The sequence below is a fragment of the Crocodylus siamensis genome, chromosome 12 (assembly GCF_052110815.1).
Source record: "Crocodylus siamensis isolate JL-2025a chromosome 12, ASM5211081v1, whole genome shotgun sequence".
Classification (NCBI taxonomy): Eukaryota; Metazoa; Chordata; order Crocodylia; family Crocodylidae; genus Crocodylus; species Crocodylus siamensis.
In genome coordinates this window covers 37,696,584-37,710,985 of record NC_143406.1, presented here as the reverse complement: position 1 = coordinate 37,710,985, position 14,402 = coordinate 37,696,584, and the positions used below count along the sequence as shown (strand labels likewise).

Below are 14,402 nucleotides of genomic sequence, written 5' to 3'. Positions count from 1 at the left end.
TTGACTCTGCTGCTTGCTTTTTCTCCATTTGGGAGGAGAAACAGATACCCCCTGCTTCTTAGGACAACACTGGTAGTGCTTATAGGACCTCAAACACACTAATCATTAAAACCTCTGAAAACCAAGAAATTCAGTGTTAAAAACTATAAGCTACTCTACTTTCTGCCTCCTACTTTATCTTCCACTGTACTGCCTGTCCCCTCCCTGCTCTGCTGCGTGCCACACATAAAGGCTGCCCATGCCACTTCTGATGAACATGAAGCAGGCTGCCCACCCCAATCTAATCAAAGACTGGTATTTCTCACAGCTAGACAGAGTAAGTGAGAGGAGAAGAGTATGCAAAGAAAAAGGATGATGGTGCAAGCTGACAAGTTGCTCGCCAAAAATCTCTGATGGGTCAGAGCCTATAGATGCATTCCAAGAAAAAGGTACAGAACAAGATGTAGTTCTCAGAGGGGTTTTGTTTTGTTTAATGTCTTCCATGTACAGTTGTCATTTTATGATTTCAGTGGCTTTTGTAATTAATTGTTTTGCTATTTCTTACAATTTACTGATTTGTCTGTGGTGTGATTTCAGAGCAGCTGTCAATACAGACTAATCTCTCCTACACTAGGGAAGACCTATAATTTGTTGTACAAACTGAACAAGGGGCATGATTCTTTAAATTGGCTGAAGACCCTTGCTATGTGGCAAGGCGTAGGTGAAACAGGTGGAGCTGAGGTGCCCTGGACCAACAGTTAGAGTTAGGGTTGGCTCTTTGGCAAAACTTAGCCTGTTCTTAGTGGTCAAGCAGTGAACTGTAGAGAGAGGTGTGGAGCTGAAGGATACCCTTGAAGGTATGAGGGCAGCCCCTTGTGTCACACCTAACAAGGCTGATTACAAGAGTACTTGAGGAAGAAGGCTAGAGGTTCTAAAAAAGAACTGTAATGGACTATTTGAGGTAAAGATGGAGAACTGATGAGACTAAAAGCAGAAAGTTGGCTACAGGAATGAGAAGACCCCATGGAACATTGACTCTTCTGGAAAAGAAACCATGTTCAGGAAAAAAAGAAGAGAGAAAGAATCTTAGATCCTTTAGAAAACTCTGACCTAAGGACAAGAATGGGCAAGCATGGCAAGGAATGTGAGGCAGGAAAGTGTATGAAGGCATCTTCTTGTTTTGTCAGGATCTGTACATTTCTTGTGCTTTCTAAAGTAGAGTTAGAGCCTTGCAAGATTTCTGATGTGCTACTTAAATGTCTTGCGTCACTGGGGTGTGAAATGTTTAATCAGGATGCTCACAAAACTGGAGGTCTGGTAAAGGGGGTTCTTAAGATATGCTCAGGCATGCGGAAGGAGGTGTTTGATATTGGGGGTAGGCTATAGGAGAGAGGGCCTCAGCTCTCAGAAGAGGGAGTGTGGAATTTGCACCCAAAGAGGGAATCTAGTGATTCAGAAGTGGAGCCAGGGACTAGGGCCCTCTCTGCTCAGATTCAGAAAGTCCAAAAGCACAAACACAGCAAGAGGGTAAATGTCTAGGCAGGGGCAATGCCAGAGGGTATTTATTATCCCGTCCTCAAACAGAATGGCATCATTCCTGCCATTAGTATTATATGTTCAAAGTTCTCTCCTTACCTCCTTTGTGATTAAAAAAAGTTAGAACACACAGAATGGTTCCAGAGCCAAGTGAAGATATTCCAATACTGTGGCCGTGCAATACAAAGTTACTGTTTCAAATAACAATAAAAAGTGCTGGAATGATGCTGCTATTGTGTTTTCTAATTATTTATATTTATTAAACAACAATCTCATTGCAAAATAACTTCTCTTGCATTACTAGTTAGGACATGTTGAGTACTGCAATAACTTCAGTACAGTAAGAACAAGCTGCTGATGACATTCTAGTCTGACATCCTCTACTCAAAACACTTCCTAACAAGGATATTTGAGAGGATAAGGTGCAGGATTGAGAAAACAGTGAATTAAAGTATTTTAGTGCCTCAAAGATGTCTTACCCAAAGAAAGTTACACTTACAGAAATTACAAATTCTGTTGACGCAAAGCTATTGAACAATTAAAATTGGCATTGGGCAAGTTCAACATACTACCTTGTATTTCACATTACATGGCAGATTTCTGTTGACTATATAAAATAAAACTGGAAAAAACAAAGTAAAGCAATACTTTTACCTGCTGCATAGCCCATGGCACTGGGAACTGGTAGGATGCATGGTAAGCAGTATCTTAGTTTTTTAAATTGTGAAAAGGATTTTAAAAAGGAACAGGACTCAACAACAATCTGCTTAATTGGTGAATATGCTTACATTTTTTATATGATCTTGTTGCACTCCTGGCACTCTGGTGAAGTGTCCGAAGACTGGAAGAAAGCCAATGTGGTGCCTATCTTCAGGAAAGGGAGGAAAGTGGATTTGGCAAACTATAGGCCCATCAGCCTGACCTCTATCCTGGGCAAGGTCTTGGAAAAGATTATCAAGGCCATCCTTAACAGACTAGCTGAAGGCAATATCCTGAGGGATAGCCAGCACACATTTGTTGCGAGTAGATCTTGTTTGACCAATCTCATTTCCTTCTATGACCAGGTGACCTATCACTTGGACAAGGGAGAGGAGATCAATGTCACATATCTTGACTTCAAAAAAGCCTTTGATCTGGTGTCCCATGATCACCTCTTGGCAAAACTGGCCAACTGCGGCCTTGGGTCCACCACAATCCGCTAGCTGGGGAATTGGCTTCGTGGTCAGACCTAGAGGGTAGTGGTTGATGGAAATCAATCATCATGGTGCCCTGTGACCAGTGGGGTCCCCCAAGGCTCTGTCCTTGGACCTCTTTATTCAGCATTTTCATTAATGATGTGGACATTGGAGTCAGAAGCGGACTGGCCAAGTTTGCCAACGATATCAAACTCTGAGGTAAAGCACGCACACATGAGGACAGGAGGGCAATCCAGGCTGACCCTGACAGGCTCAGGAAATGGGCAGATGAGAACCTGATGGTGTCTAACACTGAAAAATGCAAGGTTCTCCACCTTGGGAGGAAAAACCTGCAGCATCCTTATAGGCTTGGCAGTGCTATGCTGGTTAGCACTACAGATGAAAGGGAGTTGGGGTCATGACTGACCACAAGATGAACATGAGCCTTCAATGTGAGGCTGAGGCTAGTAAAGCGATCAAAACACTGGCTTGCATCCATAGCTGCTTCTCAAGCAAATCCCGGGACGTCATTCTCCCCTTGTACTTGGTCTTGGTGAGGCCGCAGCTGGAGTACTGCATCCAGTTTTGGGCTCCACAATTCAAAAAGGATGTGGAGAAGCTTGAGAGAGCCCAGAGAAGAGCCATGTGCATGATCAGAGGTCAGGAAAACAGATCTTACGATGACAGGCTGAGAGCCATGGGGTTCTTTAGCTTGGAAAAGCGCAGGCTCAGGAATGATTTGATGGACACTTATAAGTTTATCAGGGGTGTTCACCGGGATCTGGGGGAATGATTGTTCACCAGAGTGCCCCAAGGGATGACAAAGTTTAACGGTTATAAACTCTAGCAAGACGGTTTCAGGCTGGACATAAGGAAGAATTTATTTACTGTCCGAGCCCCCAAGGTCTGGAATAGCCTGCCATCGGAGGTTGTTCAAGCACCCACATTGAACACCTTCAAGAGAAATTTGGATGCTTATCTTGCTGGGATGCTATGACCCCAGCTGACTTCCTGCCCCTTGGGCAGGGGGCTGAATTCAATAATCTTCTAAGGTCCCTTTTGACCTTAATGTCTATGAAATCTATGAAATGTTTACATACAGGTTTACTTCCTGTTCATCTTGCTATATATGCTTCATTCTTCTGTTGGGGAAAAACAGTGCATGCTCCCCTGCCCTCGCTGATACAAGTGGCATGAAATAATGCCATTCTGAAACCAGTTACCTGGGGAAAGAACACATTCTACCCTTTGGAAGCAGTCTGCTCTCTTAATACATTGATATCAATTCAAACTTGGTCTGTGGAAGAACAAGCATGATTAGATTTTGGCAAAATAGTACCTAAGGCCAGCATTTTAAAATTGTGGTTTCTGCTTCAGATTTAAAGTGTACTTTAATTCAATTTTTAACACTGAGCTGGAACTGTTCCTTTATAATTCCCCTGTGTTGACTTCTCCCACTTGAGTCATTATAAAACAGTTACACACCCACATTACACACAGTGTGCTCTACACTATACGGTATAGAGCATATATGAATGGGGCTATCATCATTCTCAGCATCATTTATGACATATGCCTGACTGTCCTGGTAGAGGAAGAGAAAAAACAGGTTAGCAATAGGATACTTCATAGTTTGTTCCTTTATCTATGCAGCTTTCGTCTTTTTCTTTTTTTAAAACATGGGAGCATAAGCAGCACACAGAGAAATAGATGCACATCAGTCATTTATTAGTTACCTATACAGTATGTGATCCTGCAATAAGCCTCATGCGACGCATAAAATTATTCCTGCAGCTAGTGTCATTGAATCAACGCACAGTAAAGTTTTGCAAGTCTGAGTCGTCTGTGCTGCAATTAGCACTGTAGTTAATCCAACTGATTTAATTATCCCAACCCTAAAGGGGTTTTATTTTTATTTGGTAAAACACATTTACTCATTATAACTCCCTCTGGTATAGACTTGCTTAACTGGGCCTTTGTTTTAACCACAAACAAAAGAGGATGGTGATCAACTGTTTTGCATCCACAGGGGAAAGGAAAAGAGGTAATGATCTTAAAATTGCTACAAGGGAAGTTTAGGCTAGATATTATAAATAACTTTCTAACTAAGAGGGTGATGAAGCACTGGATCAGATTACTGAGAGAAAGGAGGGTGGAATCTCCACTGAAAGTTTAAGTGCAGGTTGGACAGACGTGTCTGAGATAGTTTAGGCAGGTGCGATCCCTCCAGCCCTAATTGATCTATGATTTCTAGAAAATCATGCCTGGAAGATCATTTCAAAATGTAGCACTGCTCTGGAACAAACAGCAAATACTGGGTTAAATTGTAAAGTTTTCAAGTGGACTGCAAGGATGTAACTGAGCAGTATTTAGTTACTGGCTTCTTAATCCTTTTCTTTGATAAACTTACCCCTTTAATATTTTACTATTCTAGCTAAGAATTAGGGGTGCACCAATAAAGATTTTCTTGGCTGATACCAATTGCCAAATATCAACCAGCCATATCGGCTGATACTGATCCAATAGCCAAGATACAGGAAAGAAGCCAGGCAGTGTAGAGAGTAGCATCCTGCCAGTAAGTCTGTTGGGGGAGGAAAGAGGCATGGGTGGGGGGGGCAGATCGAGGCCCCCATGGTGAGAGAGGGAGTGGGGCAGGGGTAGATGCTGCCCAGCCAAGGCAGTGAATGTGGCCCTGGGGCAGGGCATGGGACAGAGCCCCAGGTGGTTCGTCCAGGGGTCGCAAGGAGGTGAGGATGGCTCCCTGCCACTGTGCACACCCCTGGGGGAGGCATGGTGGGCATTTGCCCCCCCCCAGATTTGTGCACAGGGAGGGGGCAAGCTGCCTGCTGTAGGCTTGGGGCCAGGGGCTGCACCAGCCTCTTCCCAGTGAGGGGGGCTGAGCCAGGGCTGTGCTCAAGGTGGGTGGGGATGGGGCGGGCTCAGCTGCCCTAGAGTGCAGTGCCCCAAGCATGAGCGGCACTGGGGAGGAGGGGTTGGGGAACTACAGCCACCCCAAAATTCCTCCTAGTCCCCACATAGCCATGTGTTCCAGTGCTACCACTGCCCCCTGCCCTGCACAGCTGAGCCTGCCCTGCCCATCCTGAGTGCAGCCCTGGCCCAGCCCCCCTGCTGGGAAGAGGCTGGCACAGTCCCTGGCCCCAAGTCTGCAGCTGGCAGCTTGACCTTCCCTCACGTACAAATCTGGGGGAGAGCACATGCCCCCATACTTGCCCCAGGAGTGTTTGCAGCATCAGGGAGCCGCTCCTCCTCCCCACCTTGTCCTATGCCCCCCAGACAAGCTGCCCATGGCTCTGTCTGATGCTCCGCCTCCCAGGGTGTGATCCAATCCAAAACGTGGATGCAGTCACACCACTGTACCCCCTTGGGTCAGCCCCAGAACTCAATGTTAAAAATGCTTATTTGAATCTCAAAGACTGAATTTTTGCCAGTTATCCTGAGGACAGTTGATGTTTCTTGTCCCTGGAAGGTTAGGTAAGGAGGCTGCTTGGGTTGGATGTCAGAAGCCACTTGAAACCTGGCACAGGGAAACAGGTGAATCATCTTCTTTCTTCTCCATTGGAGACAGGGCTGGAAGTGATGATATTGATCAGATGGGTACAGAGCTGCACATTCAGTCCCCAACTGCTCCTAACACCAACCAGCTATTTTACTGCTTGATGGCAGCAAACACATCCAATAATAAGGAATAAACCAAATATTTTTGCTTAAGTAACAAGCAGTGGAATAGAAAACAATATTGATATCTGTGAACAAACTGACACGCCACTGACTTGAAGAGAGAACATGCACCTCTTAGAGCTGTTGTTCTAGATTGCACACAGATGCAGGAGAACAACTCTGCATGAGTTTAATATATGGGTCACAGGTTTGGAAGAACAGCTGTATAGCCATATGGGTTAGATATGTAAAGAAATAGGCAGGGGCCCAAACAACAAAAATGGACTAATTGGAGACATTTATTCTGTTCTGCCACTAGGAAGCTTGTTTAGGTCTTTTCTATTGTAAAAACAAGCAAAATTAAACTATTTAATCCAGATAAAAATTCACAGACTTGCATGTGTAAGCATGTGTTACACCTGAAGTTATTTGATATATGAACAGCATTGCAAATAATTAACACGACAAAAAAATAAATTAAGGTCTCAAATAAATTTTATTGAAAGAGAAAAAGTGGAGGGGAGAAAGGGGCATCTCTAACAAACAAACCCACTGATTTCTACTAGTTGTTACTTAGTAAAAGTGATGGCTCTGCTTCATAATTCCTGTTAGCATGAACATGAAGTTGACATTAGAGATGGGTTAAACACACCAGAGTTTTTTCAGATCACTATTTGAACTTTTTAGCTCAGGTTAATTTCTGCCAAGCATTAATTCTTTTAATCTGGGAGAAAATCCTAATGCATCTAAAGCAATGGCTAATTTTCATGAACTTCAGCAGGGTCAGGATTTCATCCAGAGTGCCCAGGCTTGCTTGCAAGAAATGCATATTTTATGAATTGGTTGGAAAAAACATGCATGTCTCCGGCAGTTTGTTTGAATCAGTTTTCCTAACAAGGCTCATGTGAGCACATATTCAGTCTCTTATTGCTGCCTTAGGAGCTTAGACAAAGACACCACTGAAGTAAAAATGCATTTAATATGAACCGAAGAGACCTCTAGTGAATTCAGGTGGACTTTATCGAATATTGCTTGTTTGTGCCTGATGATTTCTGACATCTCTATCTTTCCTGTTCATGCTGGCATCAGGGGAGGAATTAAGGTTTGTTTTCAACTAGATTGTTCAAACAATCAGGGTTTGTTTTCTGTACAAGGCTTGCTTCTTGACATGATTATACAAAAATGTTAGGAAGATTTTTGGTTGTTTCCTTTACCAGCAGCAACTGAAAACTATTAAAACAAATGTTAAAAAAAAAAATTACAGGTTTCCCATACAATGCCAATTAGCTCAAGCATGTCTCATTACTGTAAATACAGCACAGGAGAATTTTTCTGAAACATCAGAAACAGAGTTGTGTCCCCTTGTAACTACTGACAATTCAAATTCACTTAATGCTCCAATGTTACAGTTACCCTCCACTGAAGTTTCAACTCTGAGGGCATGTACAGGTGAGTGCAGACGTGCAGTACGTGGTGCTGCAGACCCGTCTGCACACACTACACATGTTGCACATGCAAGCATTCCCCATGCTGCTACTTTGCAGAGCAAGGGGTGTTTTTGACCCTGGAAGATCCCTGGGTCGAATAAACCATGCCTAAAGAAAGTGGAGCAGCTCACATGAGAGCAGCGCGTGACGCCTGAAACCAGAGTCTGGCCGGCTGAAGCCGCACGCCAGCTGCTGGCCAGGCTGCCTGCTGCAGGCTTGCGTGGCTGCAGCTCCTGGAGGCCCCCAGGACCCCAGGTAAGGCTGCTGGGGCCAGCACACTTGCTGGTCCCAGCCTCTCCTACTCCACCTGGGGCAATATGTCATGCAGCAGAACTCATGTGGCACAGGCGTTCTCTGGGGACAAGTAGCAGTGGCACAAGGTATGCCACAGCTACTTGTTCCTGGGGAAATGCATGTTCCCACTCAAGGGAACATGCCATGAGTGTTCTGGGCTGGATTCATTGCCTGGGGTTTGCAGAGCCTACTAGGAATATAAATCAACAGTACAAGCCATCTACAAGCCCAAATCTTGTGGAATGGTTGAGGGCAAACCCCTACCAGACAAAGAGTTGCCATTCTCAGGCAACTACTGAGAAGGAGCATGATAATGCTATCCTTATCAACCCTCTCACTCCCTTTTATTTTTATAACTCAGAGTTTCCAGTGTCAATCACATAAACAGTCAGTGCAGACACTCCGGAGAATTTTTTAGTCACAATTATATTTGAAAAACAGCATATAATCATGTGATTACACCCTTAGAATTTCCTAACTAAAGTACTTTATTATGGCAGCTTAATTATATTAATAATTTATTGTCAAATTGAATGTCAGAGCTTTCTCTCATTTAGTTTTAAAGAGCTAGAAAATGGCTACTAGGTATCATTTAAATGGTCTATTTAATTATTTAGATTTTTATGCCTCCTTCCCCAAAAAGACTCATGCTGCTCACCTTATAAGGTGCACAAACAGGAGCAGGTCCTGTGCATTAGGAGCAATACAATGTATTCTGCAAGGAGCAGATGCTGAGTTGTTACCTTTTGTTCCTCCATACCTGTAAGTTGACACTGGGGCCACTGTTACAGTTACACAGCTAAGGGATCTCTCCTATTTTGTCTCTCTGAGAGTGCTCCTCCTAATAAGGCCTCATGGGGTGCAATTTCCCATTTTTAGATTAACCCTTGAGCTGAAGTTTTCACACAGCAGATCCAACTGTGTATGGCATCTGCAGTTCTTCACTTTGGGAGTGTGTAACCAGAGGTTAATATAGGGACCAAACAACCTTCTTAAAGAAACCTAGTGTTTAAGTTCACCAACAGGAACAAAGCATAAGAGAGAAATATTCTAAAATACCAAACCAGTCTACACACATCTTCGTATACTGAAAGCTTAGCATTCTCTGATCAAAGTCTAGATAGGCCTAATTTCTGCAGACATTTTGGCTGGCATCTCTCTTCCCCCAAAACAGCTTCTCAGTAACTGCCTTTGTAACTTACTACCTACCTCTCTGACTCCCCCAAGTTCTTTGGTATTTTTATATTCAAGCTTTGTGGTCTGCTCATCTAAACCTAGTCTGGTTAGTTCAGTGAGACTGGGAAACTGAATGCTAGTTCAGTCCATGCGACTCCCTTGTGTGCCGTTAGCTGGCATGTCTTAAGCATGCTAGCCCAAGAGATCTTCTAGACCGGGGTAGGCAACGTTTTTTTGGTCGGAGTGCCAAAAAACACCACAATGCCTACCTTGGAGGTGCTGGAGTGCTGGCATGGCAGAAAAACAAAATGAGGGCAAGGGGTACATAGCAGGATGACCTGCTTGTGCCCCTTGCCCCCTACCCAAAGCCCCTGCCCCCCAGCCCTGCTGCCCCTTGCCCCCCAGCCCTGCTGCCCCTTGGCCCCCCACTCAAAGCCCCTGCCTCACAGCTTGGGCTCTGTGGCTGCCAGCAGCTACCCTGGCTCTGGGTAGCTGCTAGAGCCAGGGCTGCTCCCTGCAGGGCTTGCAGCGTCCCAGCTGCCTGCTGCGAGCCGCCTGGGATCCCAGCTGGCAGCAGCTCCCCAGAGCTGGGACCGGCTGCTGTCGGGAGGCTCCAAACAGCTGTGTTGGGCTCTGGCATCAGCTCTGCACTGGCATGTGCAGGTGTGCCTCGAAGCAGGCGGTGGGGGCGGGGCCCGAAGCAGCGCAGCCCTGATCTATTCCCCGCTCCCACCACAGAGGTTATGAGCCTGATGCAGCTGTTTGTAGCCAGCCCGTGCTCTGGGCAGCTGCAGCAAGCAGCAGGCTGGCTAAACAGCTGCGCCGGGCTCCACAGCTCCATGCCGGGAGCAAGGGAGAAACCAGGGCTGCGCTGCCTTGGGCCCTGCCCCCACCGCCAGAGCCCGGCGCAGCTGTTTGCAGCCTCCTGGCTGCAGCCGGCCCGGCTCTGGGGAGCTGCTGCCAGACAGGATCCCGGGCTGCTCCCAGCAGTTAGCTAGGACGCTGCAAGCCCTCCTGGGAGCAGCCCAGGCTCTGTCGCTGGCAGCAGCTATCTGGAGCCAGGGCATGCCGCCGCATGCCAACAAAACTGGCCTTGCGTGCCACACTCGGCACGTGTGCCAGGGGTCGCTGACCCCTGTTCTAGACTTAGATGAGGGGTGTCAAACATATAACCTGTGGGCCAGATCAGACCTCTCTGACCTGCCATTCTAATGACAAGCCACCAGAATTTGGGAAGCACAGGAGGAGTGACTTGATACAGAATCTGGGGCTCTTGGCCCTTGGTGAACATAGCAAGTGGTGGCAGGAGGGCAAGTGAGGGCACCCTAGGTGCCAGTTTGGAGGGTGGGGGATGATGGGAAAAAAACAGCTGCCACAGCAGCAACACAGTTGTGCCAGCAGCACAGTGGCAATGAGAAATCACTGCTGCCTCTGTGTGGCAGCTGCCCCCAGTGCCTGGCCACATCGTTTCATCTCTATTTCCTAATCTATGTTTATTGTCCGCTGCTATTAAGTTAGCTGAGCGAAACACTATAGCAGCTGCAATTAATATCTGCATTAAGCAATGAGTCTTTCTAAAGTTGGAAATATTGCATCTTACTTGAAATACCACATTACAATTAATGACTAGTATTTACTGACTGCTTACCTCAGTACTTTTTCTTAAAGGGACTTGTCCTTTTGATCTAATTTCCATTTTTCTAATAGCAATCTATTTGATAGAAAAAGAGATAGCATAAAATTGTTATAGCAGCTTTTCTGAAAGGAAGGTACACAGTTAGCTAAAATTTTCTCTCAGATAACCATGTCCCTGTGTGATATCAGTGCTGGCCATGCTACACATCTTAAAGCCTTTACCATGCATGTTTGTCAGCACCTGATTACAGATTGGCTATTGGGAAGAATAAAATCATAGACAGATAAGAATCAGTGCAGTTCTATTTTCCTTATTTTTAATTGGTTTGCACTGGACTTGAATGCAAAGAACTTGAGTATTTCTTAGAGTAGAACAAGGCTTTGTGTAATAACATTGTGAAAGATCATGTTACCTACAGAGCATTGAGCAATGATTGTGAATGAGGGTGACACAGTACCCTGGGGTGCCTTGAGATCCTTTCAAGGTGCCATGTGGAGAGTCTACTCATGCAATTAGTGCACATGAATAAACTCTGGAACTTATTGCTCCAGAGTTTTTTTGCTCCTGGGTGCACCCCATTTGAACGTGCGCCCAGGAGCATACAACTGGAGAATTAGCTCCAGAGTTTATTCATGTACAGTATGTGGCTCTCAGTTGGAGCAGCCCTGGCTGTCAGGGGGCACTGGGGATCAGCCTGCCAGCCAGGGACTACTCTAGCTGGGCTCAATGTGCTGCAGAGGGGCTGTGTAGCAGGCGGCTCTGGCATTGAAGTACCCTCACGTCCCAGCCAGCTGGTCGGCATCTACACATGCACTGCTGCACAGGAAAAAACGCTGCTGAGTTTATTAGTTTTGTGTACCCTAATAGAGGTACATGTGTAGACCCTGAAAAATTTACTGCACAGTTAATTAGTCAACTGTACAGTAAATGTCTCATGTAAATGCATCTATGGAGTGCCATGCATTAACACTTTCAGTTTTGCAAACATAATTCACAAGATAAACTCAGGCAGAGTAAGAAAGAGAGCAAGAAGGAGGAAGGAAGAGTCTGGAGATCTGGGGGGCAGCAGCAGGTGAGCAGTAGGGGTAGTGGTGCCTGAACGTGGAGCCCCAGAAACTGAGGTTAGCTGCTAAGGGGCTGGATGTGACTTGTGGGTTGCCTTTGGACAGTCCCGGGTTAAAGGAAGCAGCCCATAGGGATGTCCCTTCTCTACCCATAACAGGATTAAGAGTCAAATGGAGGGGAAATCTAATAATTCTAAGAACCCTTTTTGTGGCTGTTTTTATGAAAGACAAACATTATTTATCAAAAGTTCCTCGAGACTCACGCACCTAAAGGATTTTGCCTGTATTAAAAAACTTCTGGCTTTTGCTACTTCTTGAGCAAGTTTCTTTAAATCATCTCCTTCAAAGAAAGGAAATACTGGATCCTAAAAAACAAATTAAAATATTGTAACTTTATTCTGCAGGTATTGCTTACTATTTCAGACAGAAAATAAATAATTGGATCAAAAAGCTGAATTTCCCCATGGTTACTGCAGACACATGAAATCCTGTGTTTATGCAGGGGGAGAACACATTCAACTGCAAATTCTGCTTGAGATGACTCTTTTCTTTTGCAGTAGTACGTATAGGCTGCAAATCAAACCAGGGCCCAGTGGGCCAAGTACTGCACATGTATATTGTAATGGTAATTTCTGCCCCAGGCACCTGACAGTAAAGGGGCATAAAACAGATGAAACAACCAGATGGTGGTGGCAGAGAGTAACTATACCTACTAAACCTGAGGTCTATTCAGATCCAGATCTCAGGTCCAAATCCCATTTCCACATTCTATTACAACTTTATGTTCCTTCCCTGGTTTCATTCACCTCACCAGTGTAGCGAGGAGATGTGGAATAGCCAGACTAATTTTTTTCTTCTTTGGATCCCAAACATATTCCCTGCACTCCCCTTCCAAGTGATTAAAATAACCTCCTTTTTAAAAAGAGGTATTTTAACAATGGTAGAAGAACATACATTGCAAGAAACAACACAATAGAAATAACTGTGGAACATACATCTTCATCATTAAACCCTTCTGTCAACATCCGGTGTGCTGCTAACTGCCCATCCACATCTCCAATGCAACGATGGTAGCGACCGCCTGTGTGCGAGGCTAGTTTTTTTAGAAATTCATTAGCTCCCCTGTTAACAATAAAGTAGTTGGTTACCTATAATAGTCACTAGAGAAACATCAGTAGAGCTTAAATCTTAGGGCCCCATGTATTTCCAGGCATGCAGTTTGACAAGTATGATTATAAATACCTACATCATTTCTAGAATCTTCTTTAGCTATAGGGGATAAATAGTTATAATTATTCAACATAGCCTCCAACAGATGGTTTCTTTTAATTAAGGCTCAAGGTGACAACATAACAATAGAGCTAAAGATTGGAATCCAGACTTGGAAGGAAAATTAGCATTGTTTTTATGTACTGAAAAGAATTACAGGTCTGCCAAATAACTTATTTGTTGACAGTTGTAAGTTATTTCACAAGTCTGTATCCCTTGGCAGCATCTTCAGATGTAAACTACCATATTTACTCACATACAACACACATTTCCCCCCAGAAATCAGTCCTCTCAAGCAGGGAAACTACTTTTTTTCACCAAAACTTCACAAAATGGAGGCATAAAGGGACAAAGACACTGTGGTACAAGCCAGCTGTCAGCTTCTCTATCCAAGCCAGGAAGCAGAGGGAAGCACAGATCGGCATAAATACAACTGCCCTCCAACTGGCACTAGTTTTTGGTAAGCATTATCCTATAACAAGAGTATGGATGGGGGAGATGTAGTACTGTGATAGGTGCATTCCAGAAACAAGGTACATGTCTTATTTGAGCGTATGTGAGAAAATGTGGTATACTCGCATGATCAGGGGGCAGCAGGGCAGGCCCTATGAGGAGAGGTTATGGGACTTGAACCTGTTCAGCCTCCACAAGAGAAGGCTGAGGGGGGATCTAGTGGCCTGTTACAAACTAGTCAGAGGGGACCAGCAGGCACTGGGGAAGTCCCTGTTCCCCCGTGCACTACCAGGAGTGACCAGGAATAACGGTCACAAGCTGGCAAAGGGTAGATTTAGGCTAGATATCAGGAGGTGCTACTTCACCGTCAGGGCGGCTAGGGTCTGGAACCAACTTCCAAGAGAGGTGGTGCTGGCTCCTACCCTGGGGGTCTGTAAGAGGAGGCTAGATGTACACCTTGCTGGGGTCGTTTGACCCCCGTACTCTTTCCTGCCATGGCAGGGGGTCAGATTCGATGATCTGCTCAGGTCCCTTCCAACCCTAGAAAAACTATGAAACTTCCACTGAACTATGACAACTTACTCAAATTAAAGAGCTGAACCTAAAAGTCTCTACAATTAAGGAACATTTCTAACAACACAAGATAGGATATAGA

The 14,402-nt window shown here is 45.0% G+C and overlaps 1 protein-coding gene across 4 annotated transcripts in view; it reads right to left on the bottom strand.

Annotated features, from left to right (window-relative positions):
* Positions 1–5,595: 5,595 nt before the first annotated feature.
* VWA3A (von Willebrand factor A domain containing 3A) overlaps positions 5,596–14,402 on the bottom strand; it is a 64,104-nt gene continuing 55,297 nt past the window's right edge. For 3 of the 4 annotated variants that reach the window (XM_090023603.1, XM_090023606.1, XM_090023605.1), the window contains 4 exons: positions 13,021–13,147; positions 12,293–12,390; positions 10,974–11,036; positions 6,827–7,598 (listed from right to left, as the gene is read on the bottom strand). In XM_090023603.1, the coding sequence (XP_089879729.1) occupies positions 10,988–11,036; positions 12,293–12,390; positions 13,021–13,147 (274 nt within the window). In that variant the 3' untranslated portion in view covers positions 6,827–7,598; positions 10,974–10,987. Of the gene's footprint in view, positions 6,279–6,826; positions 7,599–10,973; positions 11,037–12,292; positions 12,391–13,020; positions 13,148–14,402 lie in introns of those variants that run through there. The other variant, XM_090023604.1, reaches the window with a different exon arrangement.